Raw genomic sequence first — 24,118 nt, 5'->3', positions numbered from 1 at the left:
ATGCTGCCTGACCAACTGAGTGCTTCCAGCATTTTCTATTTTTATTTCAGATTTCCTGCATCTCCAGTTCTTATTTTTAGGCCTTCTGCTCAATCAGACAGTCCCATTGATTTTCTTTTGATAACGCAGCATATGGCATTCAAAATGTTTCTTTAGACTGATAACTGACCTCATTGGTTTGTCAGATGAGCTGCTCTGCTGTTTAACAGATGTATAATCAAATCAAGGAGAGAAGGTATGGTTGCCATTAAGACACAAGGCAAAAGAGTACATGATCACATGAACAAAAATGAAGGTCTTATCAAAATAATAATAAATATAAAGCCCAAATTCATTTTAATTTGAATTTCAATGTAATAGTGCTTTATAGAGACCAAAGGTTAATGCATCTGTTTTTGGTTTAAGTAACCAATAATATCAAACTTTGTGAACACTAATATAAAACAATAAATGCAATTCAATAATAAGAACTGAAAGATTCAAGCCCTGGATATTGCTATCATATTCTTGTGTCCACATTGAGACACATGTCCAGGATTGAAGGAATGATCCAATGAAAACACTTTCAATGAAAGGTCTTGTTAGGTCTGCAGGGAATGTTTTACTTTGACCAGGGAGAGTAAAACAGTTAGACAAATTGTTAATATTAGAGCTAGCCTCTGAAGAGGTGACACACATAAAAGACTGGAGGAACTCAGCAGGTCAGGCAACATCTGTGGAAATGAATGGGCCAAGACCCTTCTTCAGGAGTGAGAAGGAAGGGGGAAGCTTCCAAAATCAAAAGGTGGGGGAGAGGGGAAGGAGGCTAGCTGGAAGGTGATAGGGGAACTCAGGTGGGTGGGAAAGGTCAGGGGCTGGAGAAGAGGAGACTGGACCATAGGAAGAAGGGGAAGAGGAGGGGACCTGGGGAAAGTAATAGGCTGGTGAGAAGAAGTAAAAAGTCAGAGTGGGGAATAGAGGAAGTGGGGGAGAAGTAGAACTTGTTTACCAGAAGGAAAATTTGATATTCATGCCATCAGGTTGGAGGGTACCCAGATGGAATATAAGGTTGTTGCTCGTCCACCATGGTGCATGAGAGGGCTATGGACCGACATGTTGGAACAGGGATGGGAATCAGAATTAAAATTACGGCCAGCAAGAAGGTCCACTTGTGGCGTACGGTGCTGACTTGCTCGACGAGGTGGTCTCCCAATTTACAACGGGTCTCACCAATGTGGAGGAGATCACATCAGGAAAAGTGAACACAATAGACAGCCCCAGCAGGTTCGCAGGTGAAGTGTTGCCTCACCAGGAAAGATTGTTTGGGGTCTGAATGGAGGTGAGGGAGGAGGTGTGTGGGCAGGTGGAGCGCTTGCAGGGGTTAAACACTGGGAGGGAGATTAGTGGACAGGGACGAACGGATGACGGAATCACATTGGGAGCAATTCCTGCTGTAAGTGGAGGAGGGAGGCAAAGAATTGAAGAGACGATGTGGGAAAGGATTTCACTCAGAGCATAAACCAATTGATAAGCTCAAACACAATTGACAGGTTGTTGTTCTGCAAGGTCAATTAGGATTATGGAACGGGGAAAATTGATGAAGCTACATTTATACAGTAGAATGAGCATAATCTCATTATGGGGTAAACTGGAGTCAAGAACCATTCCCCTCCCCTCTCCCCCCAAAATTATGTCTCTAATCTCATCTCTGTGTATACTTACTACAGAATTCCTCCAATAAACTTTCCATGAGATAGAGTGCACTGTATTCAAATTCCTTTTGTCCAAATTTTCTACATTGTTAGTTAATTTTTTTGTTTTCATTTTTTTCCATGCAAAATTTTCTTATTTGATACTCAGATGGATAAACTCTGTAATTTTTACATATTGGGACTTGGGCAGGGTATTGCATTAGAGTCTGAATCCCATGAGAAGCATTATTAGGATTGAGTGGAGGGAGCATGACATTGCACCTACCCATTCTGTGCTCCGGTGTGGAGAAAGTGTGATTACAATCAAATGAAATAAAGTTTTACTGGCTGTAAATGCTTTTCCCTATAATCAGTCTGTGAAGCCTCAATCACAGCAAAACCAAAATCATCGACTACTATCATGACCTTGAACTCTAAAATTCTCTTCTGCTAATGGCTCACTTCTAAAAGTTCCCTTTGTTAGTTCCTCACCCATTATTTCACAACTTACTTAGTGGTAATTTCTTTCACCAAGTTGCTTGAGATGTAAATCACAAAAACAGACCATTGTCATAGAATGATAGTTACAAAGGTTTTGTGGTACTTTGCTTCACTGAAGCACTTCTATTCTCCCTCCATGAAATTTGTTTTTTCTTCCATTACAAATTTACAACTTCAAAGTAGCTTTAACTATGACAATAATGTATTCAATGAACTTTTTTACATTGTATTCACTTTTCAAGATTGAGTCAGATGATACATTGAAACAGAAATAAATTATTTGACACTGTATAATGGATTATGTTATTCAACTATGATCCAACTATATCGCCATCAGTTAAGAAAGTCTAACTGCTGGTGAAATTAGACTCCGATATCATTAAATTTTAACTGTTCTTTGGTCACTAAATTTGGCGAAATCGAAAGTGTCTAAGCTAAGGGCAGTATCAATGGTCTATCTGTTAATTCTTGTCTACTTAGGGAGTGTTAACACATTAATGTGTTAATGCTCTGGGATGCAGTCTTGTAGTCTGCAGAGCACCAGACTGTTGTGAATTTGCAAAAGCACCACTGGAGCTCCAGTTTCTCAATTACCTGAAAATATAGAAAAACGTTACTTTGGCCAGTGGAGTTTATGCCAGCTCAAAGCAGTGCTTTACTCCAGTGATTTTCAATGTAACCTATTCTCCGTATATTCCTAGCAAACCCCACTTCTCCAACCACCCCTCCCCCGGGGGGGCCTGTCAGATTCAATCACTCACCGGCACACTAGGAGTAATTTACAGCAGCCAATTAAACCACCAATAATGTCTTTGGGAAAGTGGGAAGAAACTGTATCAGCCAAAGGAAAACACATATGAATGTACAACCTCCTCTCTGGCAGCATCCGAGATGAGGATTGAATTTAGTGATGCAACAGCTCTGCCATCTGTACAACCCCACCCCACTGACTCCTTCGAACAAAGTCTCGTCTGGCTGGGTTTTATCCATGGAACACCACAAGCAGGGACTCAGTGTATAAAAGCACTACTGGAGCAGTAGAGAGTCTAGGTTTCCCAGGGATTGAGAGCAGCAGGGTGGGGAGGGGATGGAGGGAATTGCAAAGGAGGCTGCTGAACACGAGAGCCCACTGTTCCACATACAGTCGAAAGTTCCACCATAATTGCTCAAAAGCCTTTTCTACCTCCTGGTGTATTTTGTTCTCCATACCCTGAGTACCATTTAGGTGTCTGTCCGGAACTCCCAAAGTAGTCTTTACTTTTGCAGTTCCCCAAAGATTCAACAACTTCTGACTGCATATCCCTTCTTGCTATCGATTTACTTTCATGTTTTACCAGCAAGATTACCACGCCTTCTCTGCCCACCTGCCTCTCTTATCCTTGACTGTTTAGCTCCCAGCTCTGATCATCTTGCAGCCGTGCATTGGTAATGCCCACAAAATCGTACTCACCAATTTCAATCTAAACTGCCAGATAATTTACCTTGTAGTGTCTACTGCACATATTCATATACACCGTCAGTCAATATATCCATTGCCTCCCTTCTCAAAGTCATCTGCATCCCGCCGGAAGTTAAATTCTTATCCCCTTCTAAATGTCCTGCTACCTGAATCAGGCCATTTTATACGAGGGGTGATTGAAAAGTTCGTGGCCTAGGGTAGAAGGAGTCAATTTTAGAAAACCTAGCACATTTATTTTTCAACATAGTCCCCTCCTACATTTACACAGATCAGTTATACAGCTCTCGTTACATGAATGTGCAGTTCAACTCTTTGAGTGATTATGCAGAAATTTTGAAGTTAGTAACATCTCCTTTTACATTAGGCCACGAACTTATCAATCACCCCTGCTGTGGACCACTTTCTGGAGGTCCAAGACGCCGACCTAGGGATCTGTATGCTCCACGACCGCTGGACTAAGTGTGTAAATGTAAGAGGGACTATGTTGAAAGATAAATATGCTAGGTTTTCTAAAATTGACTCCTTCTACCTAAGGCCACAAACTTATCAATCACACCTCATACAATGGATTTTCAATGGATTTTCTTTTATTTCCAGTCTGAGCATGAGATGATCATGATTGCTTTTGCCTTTCATTTACTTTGTTCTCTCAGCTCTTTCCTTTTTCATTCCTCATTCTTGTAACACTTAACAAAATAATCGCAAGCGCTGAGTCTTATGCCACGTCTTGTCTTCCGCAAAACTTTTGGATCACAGGAGTATTCGGATCCAACATCTTGGTTGGATCTCCCAATTAGCAAATCCAACTGCTGCAATGCTCTGCTCCACCTCCTGCCTTAGAAATCCCACCAATCTGGTGGCTGGTGGCGCAAGGACATCAGCGCTGGACTCTGGAACGGAGGTTCCTGGGTCAAATCCAGCCGGGGCCGCTCCCGAATACGCTTTCCAGCCATGCCGGGTTGAAACATAGAAACATAGAAACATAGAAAATAGGTGCAGGAGTAGGCCATTCGGCCCTTCGAGCCTGCACCGCCATTTATTATGATCATGGCTGATCATCCAACTCAGAACCCAGCCTTCCCTCCATACCCCCTGACCCCTGTAGCCACAAGGGCCATATCTAACTTCCTTTTAAACATAGCTAATGAACTGGCCTCAACAGTTGGCTGTGGCAGAGAATTCCACAGATTCACCACTCTCTGTGTGAAGAAGTTTTTCCTAACCTCGGTCCTAAAAGGCTTCCCCTCTATCCTCAAACTGTGACCCCTCGTTCTAGACCTCCCCAACATCGGGAACAATCTTCCTGCATCTAGCCTGTCCAATCCCTTTAGGATCTTATACGTTTCAATCAGATCCCCCCTCAATCTTCTAAATTCCAACGAGTACAAGCCCAGTTCATCCAGTCTTTCTTCATATGAAAGACCTGCCATCCCAGGAATCAATCTGGTGAACCTTCTTTGTACTCCCTCTATGGCAAAGATGTCTTTCCTCAGATTAGGGGACCAAAACTGCACACAATACTCCAGGTGTGGTCTCACCAAGGCCTTGTACAACTGCAGTAGTACCTCCCTGCTCCTGTACTCGAATCCTCTCGCTATAAATGCCAGCATACCGTTCGCCTTTTTCACCGCCTGCTGTACCTGCATGCCCACTTTCAATGACTGGTGTATAATGACACCCAGGTCTCGTTGCACCTCCCCTTTTCCTAATCGGCCACCATTCAGATAATAATCTGTTTTCCTATTTTTGCCACCAAAGTGGATAACTTCACATTTATCCACATTAAATTGCATCTGCCATGAGTTTGCCCACTCACCCAACCTATCCAAGTCACCCTGCATCCTCTTAGCATCCTCCTCACTGCTAACACTGCCACCCAGCTTTGAGTGTCGAGATCGTAGCTCAACCTCGTAAAAATAAAGGGAAAAATACTGCGAAATGACCGTATGAGGAGTGGTGCCCCACACAGTCTCTCTCTCTCGTAAAGGCATGAGAAAAGATATCGCCCCGCCAACATCGTGCACGCACGCACACGCCAAAAAAAAAAGAAATCCCACCGATCAGCAGTGGTAGCTCACTGATGGTGCATTTGTAAATTTGCTATTAAACTGAGTGAGATACAGTAAAATGGATTTGGTTCATCTGTTTTACACTGCTAGCAAAATGGCTTGCAGCTTTTATATGCAGCTTAAATGGGTTTGTCAACCACATTACAAAGAGACATTAAACAGCTCTAGTTTAACCACAACATTATTCTTGACGTTAGTGCCCAGGTCAAAACTATTCAATCAAACAGGAACCTAAGTAAACAACAGGATTTATTTAATAATGTGAAAATCAATAAAAATGTAATCCTTAGAAGAAATGTATAAAGGTGATAAGTAATTATTATGGCAAAGATTTCTCAGAAAATTCAAGGAGGTTGTTTGAAAAAAAAAGTAATTATGGTGCTATTGAAAGGCCTCTGCAATAGGTTGAACAAATGATAACAGAAATGGAGCTACAATATAGAAACGGCTCATATGTGAGAGAGGATTCAAGGTTTCTGAGGGACAAATGGAAAAATGGATTGTGAATGAGATATATTCATGTGGTAAAGTAGCGGATGATTATCTTATATGATGAGTGATACAGAAATTTGCACAATAACGCAGAGACAATTCAAGTATCACCATGACATCACAGTAATACAAGGAGAGAATTGTTCCCATGGTCCTCTCAACAGTAATGACGGCTGGTCATGGCATGGGCCACTTTAGAGATTGCATTGTCAATATCCAAAGCAAATCTCTTCAGTGGCCGGTAGCTGAGGTTGGAGGCACAAAGTACAGTGGATGCTTATTGTCTTCCAGCCTGCATCTTAAATGGTGATGTACACTTTTAATTGCAAACCAAATGCAGGTAAGTTAGTTTAATGATATAACACGACAAATAACGGTGATTGTTTAGGTTTTCAATGTGCACTTAAACTTACTGGGGCTTATTTCAGATATTTTGAGGATAAATAATAGGGAAAACTTAAAAAAAAAACTGCTGGAGAGCAAAACTAACTGATTATGCTAAGTAACACCACCTTATCTGAGCATGCCTCAAGAAATGTAAATTGAAAAATATATATGTACATATATACAAAGTTAATTGTCTCATTTTCCCCAGCTAAATTCCACAAGTGCAAATTTTATTCCCTGTCTTGGATTTTGGGGTAACGATTTATAATTTGGGAGACGTTATAGAGGTATATAATATCATGAGGATGATAGAACAGTCAGCAAATGCTCAAGGTAAGAAAGATATTCAAAAAGGATCTGAGGCAAAACTTCTTCACATAGAGGGTGTGGTTATGGTCAAAGCTGTAGAAGTGGGTACAATTACACAGTTTATAGGATATTTAGATAAGCACATGGATAGAAAGATTAAAGGGATATGTACCAATTGCAAGCAAATGGTAAATGCTCAGATAGACATTTTGGTTGGCATGAAGAGTTGGGCTGAATGTTGTGAACCTGTGCTGTAGACCTCTAGGATTACATGACCACTAATCTACCGAAGTAGTAAAACCCCACCTGGTTTAAATATGTTCTGCAAGAAAGAAATGTGCCATATTAATACGGATACCTACACCTGCAGCCCTATAGTATTGTGGTTCATTATTGTCATCAGGAGTGATGAAGTGTCTCAGCCCAAAACGTCGCCTGTTTACTTTTTTCCATGGATGCTGACTGGCCTGCTGAGTTCTTCCAGCATTTTGTGTGTGCGGCTTGATTATATTCTTGTGAAAAGCTGTTAAAATGTACTATTAAACTATATTGTTATCAGAGTACTTGCATCATTTCAGTCCATGGATACCAAGAATGGCAAGAATTTCTAAATTGAATATAAACATTTGTCGAAGACATTGTACTGTAGATGTGAATTCTCAGAATCTGAATCCTGGTATGAGTCCTGTGTGACATAATATTCCCAGCATTCACTATTTCCTATTTCCAAAAGGAAAATGATATGGATGCTGGAATTCTAAAATAAAATATTCATCAGATTGGTAGCATCCCTGAAGAGAGTTAGAGTTAAGATAGCATCTCAGGTAGATTCCTTTCATCAAAAACTCCCCTACTCTAACTTTCTCTACTCATTAATCCATTTTTATCTCCTGATGTTTCTATCTCAGATGAAAGGTCATTGAGCCAAAACATTGACTCCATTTTCAGCAGCTTTTGTTTCATTTTAAACTTACTTACTTGACTATTGGTTTGCAACACATATGGCCTCAAGCATTAATAAACTCTCGCAATAAATCATAGCATGACAACATTAGCTAGTAAGCTTTATTTTGCACACTAAGAAACTTGATTTAAATTAACTGAAGAACACAAAAATTGACACATATCGTTGGTCATATAGTTTCTGTGCATCTTCCACCAGCTTTAATGGGATCATACCACCAAACACACCTTTACCTTCCCTCCCCACTCTCTGCCTTCTGCAGGCATTGGTCTCTCCATAATTCCCTTGTCAATTCATCCATCCTCACTATTCTCCTTCCTCGGACTTATCCTTGCAAGCAGAGGAAGTGTTACACCTGCTTATTCACCTCCTGCATCTTGCGTCCATTCACGGCCCCAGACAATCTTTCCAGGTAACACGTCAGCTGCAAATCTGTTAGGGTCATCAACTGTATCCAGTGTTCCCGATGGCACCTCCCCAACATTGGAGAGACCCAATGAAGATTGGAGGACAACTTCGTCGAGCACCTTCCCTCCATCCAAAACAAGCAGGGTTTTCTGGTAGCCCACCGTTTTTATTCCAAACCCCATTCCCATCCTGACATGTCAGTTAATGGCCTCCTCTACTGCCATGACCACGTCACTCTCAGGATGGAGGGGGAACACCTCATATTCCGTCTGGGTATCCTCCAACCTGATGGCAAAAACATAGATTTCTCTAACTTCCAGTAATTTTCATCCCTTCTCCTTCCCTCTTCTTTAATTCCCCACTCTAGCTCCCCCTTACCTCTTCTCCTCGCCTGCCTAGCACCTCACACTGGTGCCCTTCATTCTTTCCTTTCTCCCATGGTCCACTCTCCTGTCCTATCAGATTCCTTCTTCTTCAGCCCATTAACTTTTCACTTCATTACCCCCCCCCCCCCAACCCTCTGGCCTTATCTATCACCTTCTAGCTTATTACCTTCCCCTACTCCCACTTTCTTATTCTGGTTTCTTCCCCCTTCCTCTTCAATCCTGATGAAGGGTCTCGCTCCAATACGTCGAATGGTTATTCCTTTCCATAGATGTGGCCTGACTTGTTGAGTTTCCCCAGCATTATGTATGTGTTACATTGGGCATATAGGACTTGCTATCCTATCAGAAGGGCACGGGGTGCCTCTGGCTTCAGTCAGTAATTAATAACCCTGTTTACTTTTCCAGGGTTGATGGTGATGATAGCAGCTTGTAAGATTTTGTCTTTCAGGAGATACCAAAGTGCAAGGTCGTCAAACCAGGAAACTACGAAGGAAATAGTTCATTACTTACGCCATCAGATGGGTGAGCTGTCCATCCCAGTTCAGCTTGTGACTCCTTAGAATCCAACAAAACAACTAAAGTTTAAACATAGAAAAAAAAAGAAAAATTAGTAAAACCCACAAAAGTCGATTGATTTTTTTTTATATATTGAAATGGCCTTCTAACACTTAATCAAATCATAGAGAACTTCCACAATTTGAGAGTAGGAATAAGACAAAGGGGAAAAGAGCGGCTGGGAGAGACAGTAATTTGAGTGTTTTTATTTTCCTTAACAATGCTCCAGTTGCTAAACTGTAGTTCAACACACAGAAATATTGGAACAGTGTGGTATATAGAGTACTGTGTAAAAGTCTTAGGTGCATATATATAGCTAGGGTGCCTAGGACTTTTGCACAGTACAGTATTTGTCGACATGGAGCAGAGAGAGAGTTTGCAGATCGGGTGGGAACAAAGGATGTAGGGAATGGAGCACCGCGGGAGAGTTGCGGGACAGGTGGCAGGGAAGGAGTGTCAGGGGCTGGTGTCTCAGGACAGACACACCCAACCCTGAGACACCTGGCAAGGCCACTTCATTCCAAACGACTGGTTGATTGATCATTACACAATATATCTCTGGTGCTTCCCATTCACTTCTCTTTCTGTCTCACCATGTTTCCCCTCTCCCTGCCCCATTCTCATTCTCAGTCCACAACAGAGACCCACAATACAATCAGGTTTACCATCATTCACATGTGTCATGAAATTTGCTACTTTTTTTGTGGCAGCAGTACACTGCAATACATAAAATTACTGCAGTACTGTGCAAAAGTATTAGGCACCCTAGCTATATAGATTGTAGGAGCCAAAATCTTTTGCACAGTACTGCAGCTGGTGACTAATTGCCTGCTCAAAATTACTCCCAAGTGTAATTCCCTTGTACAAATCATTATACTGGCTTAGACTTGAGAAATAATTCCTGGCAATATAAACTCTGCAGCTTTGTTCTGTTTATGGTTTGCTCCACCTATATAAGAACACTGGGAATGTATTTCAGGAATTATATTGCTATCCAAATGGAGTAGGCACTTTGCCTTAACTGTGTAATATATGGATGAATACGTGGAATGATATTATTGCAACAAGAGCCTTTTCGCATATTGTCCACAGGTCTGTAAGTGTAAGCACTTCATGGCAAAACGATATGCAAGGAGGTGGTTTGGAACAATTTCTGAAAAAGGAGTTTGTAACGGCAGCCATTCATTCTAGCAGGGTCAAAGTGCTGCTGAGATACCACACTGTGTTTCAGCTTCAGACAGAATCAAGAACCAGTGGCAATAGGGTAATAAATGTGTGCTCAAGCCCAACGTGCGGTGTGGTGAGTGATTTCTCTCCACTACCTCCCAAATTTAAAATCCGTTTGAAAAACAGCCTATAGCAGCAGATGCAGTTGGACTTTAAGCAGGGCAAAATAAATCGAAGCAGCTTCTCAGTCTCTATTAGAGGCACGGCTGGGAAGTTACAGCTGCACTCATGCACCTTCCAAGACCGTATCTGAATGCCGGTAAAAAAAGGCACTGCAAACAGTTAAAGTTTTTTTTTAAGTTTAAGTTGGCCCAGATGACGCGGAACTAAATTACAGACGTCCGTAAAATGAGAGCTAATGACATTCTGTATAGAGAAGCCATCCTCTTCACAGAGTGAGTGAGTGCGAGGGGATAGAAGTGTGACAAAGGTAGAAGGCAAGAGATTAAACAAGGAACGAAGGCAGGAAAGGCAAAATCAGAGAAGCCATGCATGTCTGTGATGTGCATGTATATGTGGCTACTTTATTAGGTAGACCTGTACATCTGCTCATTGACCTAAATATCTAATCAGCCAATCATGTGGCAGCAGCACAATCCATAAAAGCATGCAGTCAAGATCAAGCATTGCAAAAGGAGAAACACCTTTACAGAATGCATAAAACCATTGCATCGATAGGAGAAGGGGGGTAAAACAAGAAGGGAAGGAATTATATTGAATCAACTTAGAACTGGGCATACTATACTTAATTATTCCTCAAACACGAGGAAATCTGCAGATGCTGGAATTTCAAGCAGCACAGATAAAAGTTGCTGGTGTACTCAGCAGGCCAGGCAGCATCTATAGGAAGAGGTACAGTCGATGTTTCGGGCCGAGACCCTTCGACAGGACCAACTGAAAGAAGCAGCTAGTCCTGACGAAGGGTCTCGGCCCGAAACGTTGACTGTGCCTCTTCCTAGAGATGCTGCATACACCAGCAACTTTTATGTGTGTTCTTAATTATTCCTTCTACCTTGTTGGATAAAATCACTCTGGAGTGTGTAGCTGTCATCATTATGAAGCAGTTGGACACATCCTTTCACAATGCGAAGCATATAAGGTTGAAAGAAAGCAAATTCAGGCTACACCACCATCTTTCATGATTAATAGTTTTCATTTAAAAACTTTACTAATTTATAGAAGTGACTTTAATTCACAATATTGTCTTTCATTATTTACAATCTATAGGGCTTTTGGGGTAATTTAGTTCTCATTTGATTAAGTTCTGGTAAGAGTTTTATTTCCCAAATCTCTACACTACACTACACTCCAGTCCAGTTGGTGGCAGTAATGCACCTTTAAGTTGGACTGCCAATCGCTATTAGAAGTCAGAAGAAGGAGAAGAAGATCAAGAAGTTCAGTTATTCATACTAAACATCAGAATGGGGTAGAAATATGATCAAAGTGACTTTGACCGTGGAATGATTGCTGCTGCCAGGTCGGGTTGTCTGTGTATCTCAGAAACTGCTGATCTCTGCTGATTTTCATTCTCTAGAATTTTCAGAAAAAGCTGCGCATAACAAAACAAAACATCCAGTCAGCAGCAGTTCGGTGAGCGAAGATGCCTTGCCAGACAGGGGTCAGAGGAGGATGTCCAGACTGATTCAAGCTGACAGGAAAGTGTCAGTGGCTCAAATAACCACACATTGCAACAGTAGTGTGCAGAAGAGCTTCTCTGAATCCACAGCATGTCGAACCTTGAAGTGGATGGGCTACAGCAGCAGATGACTACACTGGGTCCAATCCTGTACCTGTAAAGTAGCTACTGACTGTACATAACAGAATGTACATAGGCTGAATAATAAGATTGCGGATGACACAAAAATTGTAGGGAGTATATGTTGAAGGATTATACAGCAGAATATTGATCAGTTGTATGTAGGGGCACAGAAATGGTAAATGGAGTTTAATCCAGATAAATGTGAAGAGTTCTATTTTAGGAGGTCAAGTGTAAGGGAAAATATATAGTAAATCAGAGAATCCTTCAGAGCATTTATATCCAGAGGGATCTTTGGATCTCTGTCTATTGCCTCCTGAAGGATCTAAAGGTGGTAAAGAAGGTAAATGGCAGCTAGCCTTCATCGGTCAGGGCATTGAGTATAAGAGCCAGGAAGTAATGTTGCAGCTGTATAAAACTTTGGTTGATCACATTTAGAATACTGAGTGCTGTTCTGCTCACCCGATTACAGTAAGGATGTGGAGGTTTACCAGGATGCTGCCTGGATCAGAGATTATTAGCTAAAGGGGAGAAGGATCTACATGGAGGACTTTGAGGAGACGGTGTTGAGCTCATTGCCCTTATGTCCCAAACGCTTCTTCAGATGTGTCAATGACACCTTTGTAGTGTGGCCACACAGAGTCCAGGCACCCCAACAGTTTCCCAATCATCTACAGCTTCACAATCATCTGAACAGCATACATCCAAATATTCAATTGATGATGGAGAGGGAGAAGTACGGTTGCCTCCCATTCCTGGACATCCTAATACGACAGAAACTGAACAGCATCTATCAGAAGCCCACTCACCATGGACTTATACCTCAACGTTACGTCTACTTTGATTAAAAGATTAAAGTCTATCACGAGCCTCGTGGCCCATCAGGCCAGTGCTTCTGCCGGTTTCCGTGGTGTGAAGCGACTGAGAGTACGAGACTCCCCCCCCCCCCCCCCCCAGATAGGACACCAGTCTATCACGAGGTTAGCCCCCAGTATTTTTGCTGGTACCCGTTCTCAGCTGGGCAGACTGGAGCATTGTGTGGTTAAGTGCCTTGCTCAAGGACACACACACTGCCTCGGCCAAGGCTCAAACCCACGACCTTCAGACCTGTCCAACGCCCTAATCACTTGGCCACACACCGTACCGCCTACTTTGATTAACTGTGCAAAAACTATCTTGCATCTGGACAGTCTCCAAAAGGAAATAAGAAGATTATGCATGATGAACCTACAGAATGGTTACAAGGTGAAGGAAATCAATTGGGCCCTTGAAATGGCCAATGAGAAAACCAGGAAATCTAACAATGAGGAGGAACCCGTAGCCACTGCCTGTCTTCCCTATATTTCCACAGTTTCTGCAAGAATCGTCAGGATCCTGAAGAAATAGCAGATAAATACCATCCACTAACATGTAAGGAAGCTCGAATCCCAGTTTATGTGGGTCAAAGATAACCTTTTACTCAGGGTGGCTGTTGTTTGCAGGATTCCCCGTGAATGCAGAGCAGCACGCATCGGCAAGATGGGGCGCACGGTGGAAACCCGTGTCGATGAGCACAGGAGGTGTATCTGTTTGGGTTACCCGGAGAAACCGGCAATGACCACGGGATTGACTTCGGCAATGCCAAACTACTGTGCCGCGTCACCGGCTTTAGGGACCGCCTGGTGAAGGAGGACACTGAAATAAGATTAGAGAATAAGGATTTCAACAAGGATGAATGTTTCGCTCTAAGTAAGACTCAAATATGATTTTAAATAAAGTGGGACAATGGAAACCTAATTGGTTGAGGACTTGACAATCAGGAGAGATGGATGACAGGAGGTGAGTATGTATACCATTGGACTAGACACACCTAGTGATGAAGATGGTGGAGTTTGTCATCGAAACATCGGTTAAAATTGACACCTGGATCTGGCAGGAAGCCCAAGAAGAGTTTATGTGGGTTATAAGGAGAGCTTGGATAGGCTTCAACTGATTCCTCCAGACTGCTGGAGTTTAAAAGATTGTATAATTATGAGAGACATACATAGGGCAGACAGTCAGAGTCTCCTTCTGAAAGTAATATGTCAAATACTAGGGAACATGTGGTGAGGTGGTTTAAGGTGAAAAGGGGTTTGCTAAAGGAGATGTGCAGGGCAAGTTTTTTTTTAACCCTGCGACTGGTGAGTGCCTGTGGAAATGGAAATGATTGTGGTATTTAAAAGGAACTTGGGCAGGCAGACGCACGACTATGAAGGACATGGATCATGTGCAGGCAGATGGAATTAGTTTGATTTGGCAAAGCTTGTCAGGCCAGCCATCATGGGCTTGAGGGCCTCTTCCTGCACTGTACTGTTTTATATTTATAAATTACCTTTCAATACCCTGGGATTTCCCAAAGTCAATTAAATACTTTGGAGGTGTAATTGCAGTTGTAATAAAGTGAACTTGCCAGCTTGCACAGAGTAAACTCCACAATCAACAATGAAATAATGAGCAGATGGTCTGCTTAAGTGCTGATTACAAGATAAAACTTGGCCAGGGTACAAGGCCAAGCCTCCCTGCTGCTCTTCCAACATGTCGTGTGACCTGTTGCCTCATGCAAAGGGCAGACAGGACTTTGAGTTAATGCCTCATCTCAAAGAAGGTGTCCATAGTGGCACGGCTCCTCATCAGCTGTGAGAACGTGAGGGGATCCAAATGAAAACTTGTGTAATTCTGAGAGAATGAGGCACTGGATTTGGAGAGGATCTTTTTCCCGGCTGGCATGTCTTGAATGAGGGGTTATAGTTTCATGATACAGGGGTAGGGATTCCCAACCTGAGGTCCACAGATCCCTTGCTTAACGGTATTGGCCTATGGCATAATAAAGTTTGGGTAACCCTGAGGCATTTAGGAGGAGATATTTATTCACTGGTGCTAATTGAGAAGAGGGTGAATGTACTCCCAGAAGGCTGTAATAACCAAGTCACTGAATATATTAACAAGGAATCAATAGATTTCTAGATTCAAAAGGCATCCTGTGGTATGGAGAGAGTGTAAGGATCTAGTATTGAGACTGAGAATCAGTCAGGGTTGTAATTGATTGTCAGAGCAGAGTTGAAGGGACTGACAGTCTATTCCAGCTCATAGTTCACATGTTTCTATGCTTCTGTCTTTCTTGGACGGAATGAAGCCACGAGCTTCTGACCAAGAGATGAACGCAATAGAATTCATCGGGTCTGACACCTGCACTGAGCAAGACTGTAACATTCCTGTATCTGGTTAGGTGGCAACTGATGTACCAGGTGGGTCATTCCGCAGAGATGCACACACACAAACATGCTGATGGTGCAAGACCACAGTGTAAACCCCATCACAGTACAACCTCCAAGTGAGGACACACCAATCATCTAACACAGTATGTTTTGCAATCATAGGGAAGGGTGAAGTTTAACTTTCAATCTCTCCGTAAAGGAGAGTCCTACTGCTTTTCAGAATTGGGATTTGGATGGACTTGATGGCTAGGGATCAGGAGGAGGACTGCTGGAGAAGAGAGAAATGAATTTGCTGGTAATGGGTCAAATGTTGCTCCTCACTTCCGGCAGTTTGGGTAATAATTTTACATTCTAGGTCTAGGTGTTCTTGTACATCTGTCACTGACAGCATGCATGCAAGTACAGCAGGCAGCGAAGAAAGCTAATGGGCCTTCATAATAAGGGGAATTGAGTATAAGAGCAAAGAGGTCCTTCTGCAGCTGTACAATGCCCTGGTGAGACCACACCTGGAGTACTGTGTGCAGTTTCGGTCTCCAAATTTGAGGAAGGACATTCTTGCTATTGAGGGAGTACAGCGTAGGTTCACAAGGTTAATTCCCGGGATGGCGGGACTGTCATATGTTGAAAGATTGGAGCGACTGGGCTTGTATACTCTGGAATTTAGAAGGCTGAGAGGGGATCTTATTGAAATATATAAGATTATTAAGGGATTGGACACGCTGAAGGCAGGAAGCATGTTCCCGCTGATGGGTGAATCCAGAACCAGAGGCCACAGTTTAAGAATAAGGGGTAGGCCATTTAGAACAGAGTTGAGGAAAAACTTTTTCACCCAGGGAGTGGTGGATATATGGAATGCTCTGCCCCAGTAGGCTGTGGAGGCCAAGTCTCCGGATGCTTTCAAGAAAGAGATGGATAGAGCTCTTAAAGATAGCAGAATCAAAGGTTATGGGGATAAGGGAGGAACTGGATACTGATTGTGGATGATCAGCCATGATCACAGTGAATGGCGGTGCTGGCTCGAAGGGCCAAATGGCCTACTCCTGCACCTACTGACTATTCATGCTACTCCCAGCACCTAGGAACATGCTCACGTATCCACCACCATAGAGCAGCCTTATAAGCATTTCCTATGACAAAGTAAAATTCTGAGCATTTTTTGAGTAAGACATGAGCTCCATACCTATATTGTTGGACATAAAGCTGCATCCCGGCTAGAGAGGCTGATATAGAGCATGAACATTTCGCATTTGCATTGCGAACACCAGATAGTGCATTTTTATGGCAGAATCCTAAACACATGACTAACCACTATGTAATGACGAAGATGGTCATTTAATGTGGATAAATGTGAAGTTATCCACTTTGGTGGCAAAAATAGGAAAACAGATTATTATCTGAATGGTGGCCGATTAGGAAAAGGGGAAGTGCAATGAGACTTGGGTGTCATTATACACCAGTCATTGAAAGTGGGCATGCAGGTACAGCAGGCGGTGAAAATGGCGAATGGTATGCTGGCATTTATAGCGAGAGGATTCGAGTACAGGAGCAGGGAGGTACTACTGCAGTTGTACAAGGCCTTGGTGAGACCACACCTGGAGTATTGTGTGCAGTTTTGGTCCCCTAATCTGAGGAAAGACATCCTTGCCATAGAGGGAGTACAAAGAAGGTTCACCAGATTGATTCCTGAGATGGCAGGACTTTCATATGAAGAAAGACTGGATGAACTGGGCTTGTACTCGTTGGAATTTAGAAGATTGAGGGGGGATCTGATTGAAAAGTATAAAATCCTAAAGGGATTGGACAGGCTAGATGCAGGAAGATTGTTCCCGATGTTGGGGAAGTCCAGAACGAGGGGCCACAGTTTGAGGATAGAGGGGAAGCCTTTTAGGACCGAGATTAGGAAAAACTTCTTCACACAGAGAGTGGTGAATCTGTGGAATTCTCTGCCACAGGAAACAGTTGAGGCCAGTTCATTGGCTATATTTAAGAGGGAGTTAGATATGGCCCTTGTGGCTACGGGGGTGGGGGGTATGGAGGGAAGGCTGGGGCGGGGTTCTGAGTTGGATGATCAGCCATGATCATAATAAATGGCGGTGCAGGCTCGAAGGGCCGAATGGCCTACTCCTGCACCTATTTTCTATGTTTCTATGGTCAGTGTTGAACTCTCGGATTAGATTAGCTTTATGTGCCACATGTACATTGAAACATCTGGATGGCAGGGTAGAGAAAAATCTCTACCAGGGTAGCGGGGAACTGGGTGAAGGGAAATCTCCTTTCCTACGCTAGCCTTCAGGTAAGGTAAGATGTCGCACCCACTTAACCCTCCACCGCAGATCAGGGTCACATGAAGCCATGGGAGCAGGTGGTGAATGGTCGTCGAGCAGCTGGTGCGTATCACAAGTCCTGGTTATTTGACCACCGCCACCAGGCAGACAGTCTCTGAGATGTATTGATAATGGCTGGGATCACCTGTCTTTTAAAGACAGAAAAGGCAATGGCAAACCACTTCTGTGGAAAAATTTGCCAAGAACAATCATGGTCATGGAAAGACCATGATTGCCCACATCATATGACTTAGCACATACTGAGCAAACGTTGAAGCATTCAGTGAAATGCATCATTTACATCAAATCAAATCAGTAAGGACTGCGTGAGGCAGTCTGCAAGTATTGCTGTAATTCTGACACCAACATAACATGCCCACAATGCACTAACCCTAACCGTGTGGCTTTGGAATGTATGAGGAAACCGGAGCACCCGGAGGAAATCCATGTAGAGAAGGGGAGAAGGTACAAACACTTCACAAATAGTGGCATTTCTGTAAATTTTTGTGCTAACTGCTACTATACTGTGCAGATATCCAGTTTGATATCTCTCAGCCAGTTTGCCTCTAAATTCACTCCAATGGAAAGCATAATCAGTTGGGATGAGCAATTCAACAGCCAATTTAAGGTACACCTCGATGTTAAAGCGTGTTCTAACCTGCACTTTACACAGGAAAGATATACTTAATCATTGTCACTCATAATCAAGACAACTTGACAGTCCCCATTCAACAGTCAGTCTGAAGCAACTAGACTGAGCTCAGTAATAGCAGGACTTTGCACTTGGGGAGAACATATTTGAAAATAAAGTCATGGAGTCACAGGGTCATACATTACTAAAGCAGGGCTCTCAGCCCATTATGGCGAGCAACAATCAAAAATGTAGCTCTACCAATTCTATTCAACAGCACGTCAACCCTAGCCTGCAATGTTGTGCTGATTCAAGTGGTATTTGAATGTTTTAATATGTTATGAAAGCAGCTGCCTCCTCCACCACCTCATGTGGCACATTCCAGATTTCAACCACGTTCTTGGTGAAAAAGTTCTCTCAAATCCCCTCTGCTAAGCCTACTGTATCTCCTCCAGTCTTAGGCAAAATGTACAGTGAAGAATGCACAGTCTAGAGTGATGCAAGGCAAGTTAGGCGAGGAACTGCTCTAACCTCCGGGTGGATCTCCTGAAGCCTTTCTGGTAAACACCTGGCCAAAAGTTTAAAAAACTGCTCGAGCCTCCCAGTGTGGAAAAGGAGATCTAAATCTCCGTTGATGAAGAAAGTGTCCGCCAATTGTGGAAGGTGCATCAGTTATACCGTACATGTTAAGGCACAGCCTACAGTGAAGATAAAGTCTGGTTACACTGAGCAAACTGTAGATAATATATTAACAGAGTGCAGATCAAATGCAATTCAGGCTCAAATTTAAGTTCAAAAAATCCTACTTTTATATCTTCTTTATAAAGTTTGATGTTCAAATTTATATCAGTACAAAGAATTCTATGACTTCGGGAGGCAATGAGCATTTAAAACAGGTATATTTGTGTTATGGCCATTATTCGAATGTGGGAAAGATTCCTCTGTTCAGAAAACTGTTCCATAAAACTGCTTTAGCTGAAGAGAAAAATCTGACTATGTAACCAGAGAAAACACCCTTGTTTTCTTTAAAATCTATCGTGATATTTTGTGTACACACAAGAAAACAGAAGGAGCTCTGGTTTACAATCGCTCCAGCAAAATTGGACAAATAATCAATTGACTTCAATATCTAGAGCACTGTTTTTCTCCTTTAGAAATGTAAAGTAACAAAATTTTCCCCAAATTTGTTGCCAAATACATAGAGAGCCATAGAGTTACACAGAACAGAATCAGGCCTTTTGGCCTTATTGGTCATTTCTAAGATGCCCCGTCCAAGCCAAAGTTTGGTCTATAACCTTCTGAATCTTTCTAATCAATGTATATCCAACTGCCTTTAAAAGTTGTTATTGTACCTGCCACAACCAATTCCTCTGGCAGCTCATTCCACACCCACACCAATCAATATATAAAAAAGTTGCCTCTCAAGTTCCTTTTAAATCTCTCCTTGCTCATTTTAAACCTATGCCCTCAGGCTTTCGATTCCCTAAATCTGGGGAAATGACAGGCAACAGGCAAATATAGGCAATATTTCAAAGCTTATCAATTCCATCCCACAGGTGACATTAACCCTTATAAGGTTCTGATTTATTCTTCACCTATTTTTGTTCATTTAAGAAAAGTTCGATTTCAACAGAGGTAAATTACATAAAACTGCAAACAGAATTATTTATTCTCGTGTATTTAACTTATACATAAGTGCATCAAAGATTCCAATAAGAAGGTCAAAGTAAATTTATTATCAAAGTACGTGTATATCACCATATACTACATTGAGATTCATTTTCCTGTGTACATTTACTAGAAAATATCTATATGTTTGCCTGAAATATAATTAATTTAGCATTTCTTTGATAGTGATCCTGTACTTTGAATCTGTATTATCTGCTTTGCTTGGCTACTATGCCCTGAACTTCAGCTTTTTTATTCACTGGCACTGGTAAACTGAACAGTGAAACCAATGCAAATCACTGCTTCCTTAGCAACAAATCCAGTGACGATCAAATTCCTAAACTTTTGCATATACTTGTTCTCTTTCTTTCAGTAAGCAACTGATGACCTCAAATAAGACTCAGAGTTGTATGTGATGACATAGATGTACTCTGATAATAAGATTTACTTTGAACTTTGACTCCTCCAAAATATTTAGCAACAATACTCAAGAGCTCATGCAAACAGCAAACCAGGAAGCAAAAAAATCAATTTTTATTTAACTTTAAACATCATAAAAACAGATGAAGAAGGCAAAGGTTGAGATGGAATGTTATATTTAAAACTTGCTCATATCGAAATACTAGTTTAAGTGAACTATAATATACATGTAACACCCTGTGAGGTTTCACTGCTAAGGTAATAGTTTCTCTGTAGCAGCAATGTTTGGGTTATGACTAGAGATAACGGGGGCTTTGGAATGTGAGCTAATCAATGAGAGGCATGTTGTTCTTTCTTGTGGGTCTGGGAGCAGGGATTTCGCAGTCTTTTGTCGGCGAGAGATGAAGAGGGAAGACGCGAGTGGAGAGAGTTGGTAGACCGCTGGACGGAGTGGACCGGGAGCGAGGATCTGAAGGTCAGTGACGCTCGGAAGAGGTCGATGGGGAATGAACGGACGAATCTGTGAGCTCCAACATGCACATTAGACTGTTTCATTAAAATGGGCCCTTTTTTTCTTTTTTCTTTTCTTTACTAACCCTATAGTCAAATTAAGAATTATGAAGTTCAATCGTTTAATTGCATATGGTGTACTGTCTGATATTTTGCAGTTCGGATTTGTAACCAGACAACACATCACGCAGCATCCACACAAACGAGATTTCTCAGTTTGGCTGGGCCAGAGGCTGTTTTCCCCTAGACAAACATGTGCTGGCCGAGCCTGAGGGTTACATAAATGAATGGAATTAGCAGGCCAGGCAGCATCTCTAGGAAGAGGTACAGTCAACGTTTCAGGCCGAGACCCTTCGTCAGGTTGCTTGAATTTCCAGCATCTGCAGAATTCCTCTTGAATGGAGTTAGTTTTGTTTTATGATTGATATCTTTGTTAAATTGCACTTAGAGGAACATTAAAAATCTCACAGAGACCTCAAGGAAGAAAGAGCAGGATTTTCACAGACAGGTGCAGAAGGTTTTGAACAACACAACCACTCACGGCAGTTTCACAAGTTCTACATAAAACTAATCCGTGTATATCCAACTGTCATTAAAAGATGTTATTGTACTTAACTGCTAGATTTGTTCAGTAACATTAACAATTGTTAGCCATTTTGCCATCAGTGTAACCATAACGTTCCAGGTCATTATGCCTGGGTGATGTTGGAATGTGTAATTCGCTGCACTCAGTGTTCCTGATCTAACTGTATACTACAAATCCCAAACTGGGTAGCCGTGGGATGTAATTACAATTTCCATTTCTGTTGTAGTGTTGCCCCAGCCCACATTTGTGGCCTTTGCTTGAGCAAAATGTGCATTTTTCTTGATTTCTTCTATTTGTTTCCTCCGTTGGAAGAAACTGGTATGACAGGATGTAATTCTAAGATAAGAACGGCAATGTGAAACTTGAGTTGTAGAAGTATTTTTTCATACAGAGGGCTATGAATCTCAGAAAACAATCAGGCTAATTATCACTGGCATATCATGAAAACTGTTGTTTTACATCAGCAGTACAGTACAATACATACAAAAAATCTATGTTACAATAAGGAATATAAAAAGGTAGCGCAAGAAGAACAAAGTAGAGAAGTCATGTTCATGGGCTCATGGTCCGCTCAGAAATCTGATGACAGAGGGGAAGAAGCTGTTTGTAAAATGTTGAGTGTGTGTCTTCAAACTCCACTACCTCCTCACTAATGGTAGTAATGAGAAGAGGGCAAATCCTGGATGATGAAGGTCCTTAACAATGGGTGTCATCTTCTTGAGTCATTGCCTTTTGAAGATGTCCTCAGTGATGTGGAAAAGAGGTCCCACAATGAAACTCTGGAATGATGTACTCAGAAGATTATGGAAATGATATCATTGGAGAGGTTTGAAGTAAATTATTTAAAAAGCAGTGAACTGATAATTCTGTGAAACTTGCAGAATAGAGGAGTTAAGGCCTGGGGCAAATCAACCATGATAATTTTGAATGGTGGGGCAGGCTTGAGGGACTAGGTAGTCTACCCCGCTCTTATTTTCCTGTGTTCACTTGGAAAGCATCCTTCAAAATCAGTCTCAATTTGCCCTTTTAAACAATCCACACAGATCGTACGTTTCCACATTTCTTTGGCTAACGATTCACAGTCAGCTTCTTGTTCAGTCTGCTCAAATCAAGATAGGTTCTTCCTAATCAAACTTGAAAAGTACAATGTGCAGCTGAACAGAACACCGCACTTTCAAAACACTGATCAAATTTTCAATGGATTTCAGAAGTATTCAACAAACTCTTCAATCTTGATGAAATTTGATTTCCGCACCACCCATTAAGACTTCGAACACAGAGCAGGATGCATTTCTTAACAATGCAAAATCAGGCTGGCTACAAAGAGCCCACATTTCTTTTTGGTATTCCTACTCCCTAAAGGTATCAAAATTTACTCTTACCCATCTTGTGTTCAGGTCTTTAATGTACAAAACTGCTTTAAATTTCATAATTTGTTCCATTAAGCTACAACTCTTATTGTTTGCCAAATGACTTCCACAGTATGATTAATGCTTCGCACTTACTGACAACTCCCACTCTTGCAAGTTTTCTTCCCTCATGTTTTGAATCAGCACCATTATGGAGTCCGAAAGACATTGTTGTGCATGTAATCATAATGCTCTTTTCTATGCACGCACATATATTCTTCACGTGCTTTTCTTTATTCTGGATTCTGCAGTATATGTTATGATGTGTTTTTGGTTTCTGTTCACTCCTTTTTTTTAGCTGCTATTTTGAGTGATTTTGATCGGGGCAGATTAGCTCTGTAGCCTGAAGATAATGAATGACACAGAATAGATTGAACTGAACTGAATATATCTGGACTCTTTTGAAGACTTTCTGTTTTGGTATTTAATATTCTGTGTCTTTTTTCCTCATTTATTTTGCCATTTGCAAAATTTGTTCTTTTATTTGCACATTGGTAGTTTGATGTTTTTCTTTGGGATCCATGGTTTTCTTTGTTTTGTGGCTCTCTGTGGGAAGATGAATTTCAGGGTTGTACACTGTATGCATATTTTAATAAAAAATGTACTTTGAATCTTTGAATCTTTCTGCTTCTTTGTCATGTGTTCTACACCACCCCCAACCTTTCCCTCTAATCTTCTCCAAATATTTTTTCAAGTCTTACGCACTGCCATAGTGCGTAGTGTTGCCAAAACTCATGCAGGGCATAATGTGCTGCAAAGTATTTACAGTCAAGGCCCATTAGTTACTTCTCCTGACACAACACAGAAACCGGATGCATTAATTGTAACTACTCTGGTATGATTCCACCAAAAATTAGGAGGAAAGCTTCTGGTGGTAATGACCAACTTGGGCAAGAAGCAGATGACTGCCATCTGATATATGGGATGTTTAAGAGACTCCGAGTTAGGCCCATGGATGAAATGAAAAGGGAGGGCTATGTGGGTTAGATTGAGCTTGGAGAAGATTAATGGATTGACACAACATTGTGGGCTGAAGAGCTTGTACTGTGCTGTACTGTTCTATGTTCTAAAATCCCAGAATTTAATGGGAAAGCCTCAGCTGCTGAATTAAGTTCATGTTCCATATGTTCCAGCTTCCAAATGCTAATGGAGCA

At 41.8% G+C, this 24,118-nt stretch overlaps 1 protein-coding gene across 1 annotated transcript in view; it reads right to left on the bottom strand.

The window, feature by feature from the left end:
- Window positions 1–24,118, bottom strand: part of LOC134338281 (ephrin type-A receptor 7-like) — a 795,126-nt gene that overhangs the window by 646,362 nt on the left and 124,646 nt on the right. Inside the window, exon 2 of the mRNA XM_063034005.1 lies at window positions 9,156–9,220. Within this exon, the coding sequence (XP_062890075.1) occupies window positions 9,156–9,220 (65 nt within the window). The remainder of the gene's footprint in view (window positions 1–9,155; window positions 9,221–24,118) is intronic.

The sequence above is a fragment of the Mobula hypostoma genome, chromosome 26 (genome assembly GCF_963921235.1).
Source record: "Mobula hypostoma chromosome 26, sMobHyp1.1, whole genome shotgun sequence".
NCBI classification, from domain to species: Eukaryota; Metazoa; Chordata; class Chondrichthyes; order Myliobatiformes; family Myliobatidae; genus Mobula; species Mobula hypostoma.
This window is presented reverse-complemented; position numbering and strand designations above follow the sequence as displayed.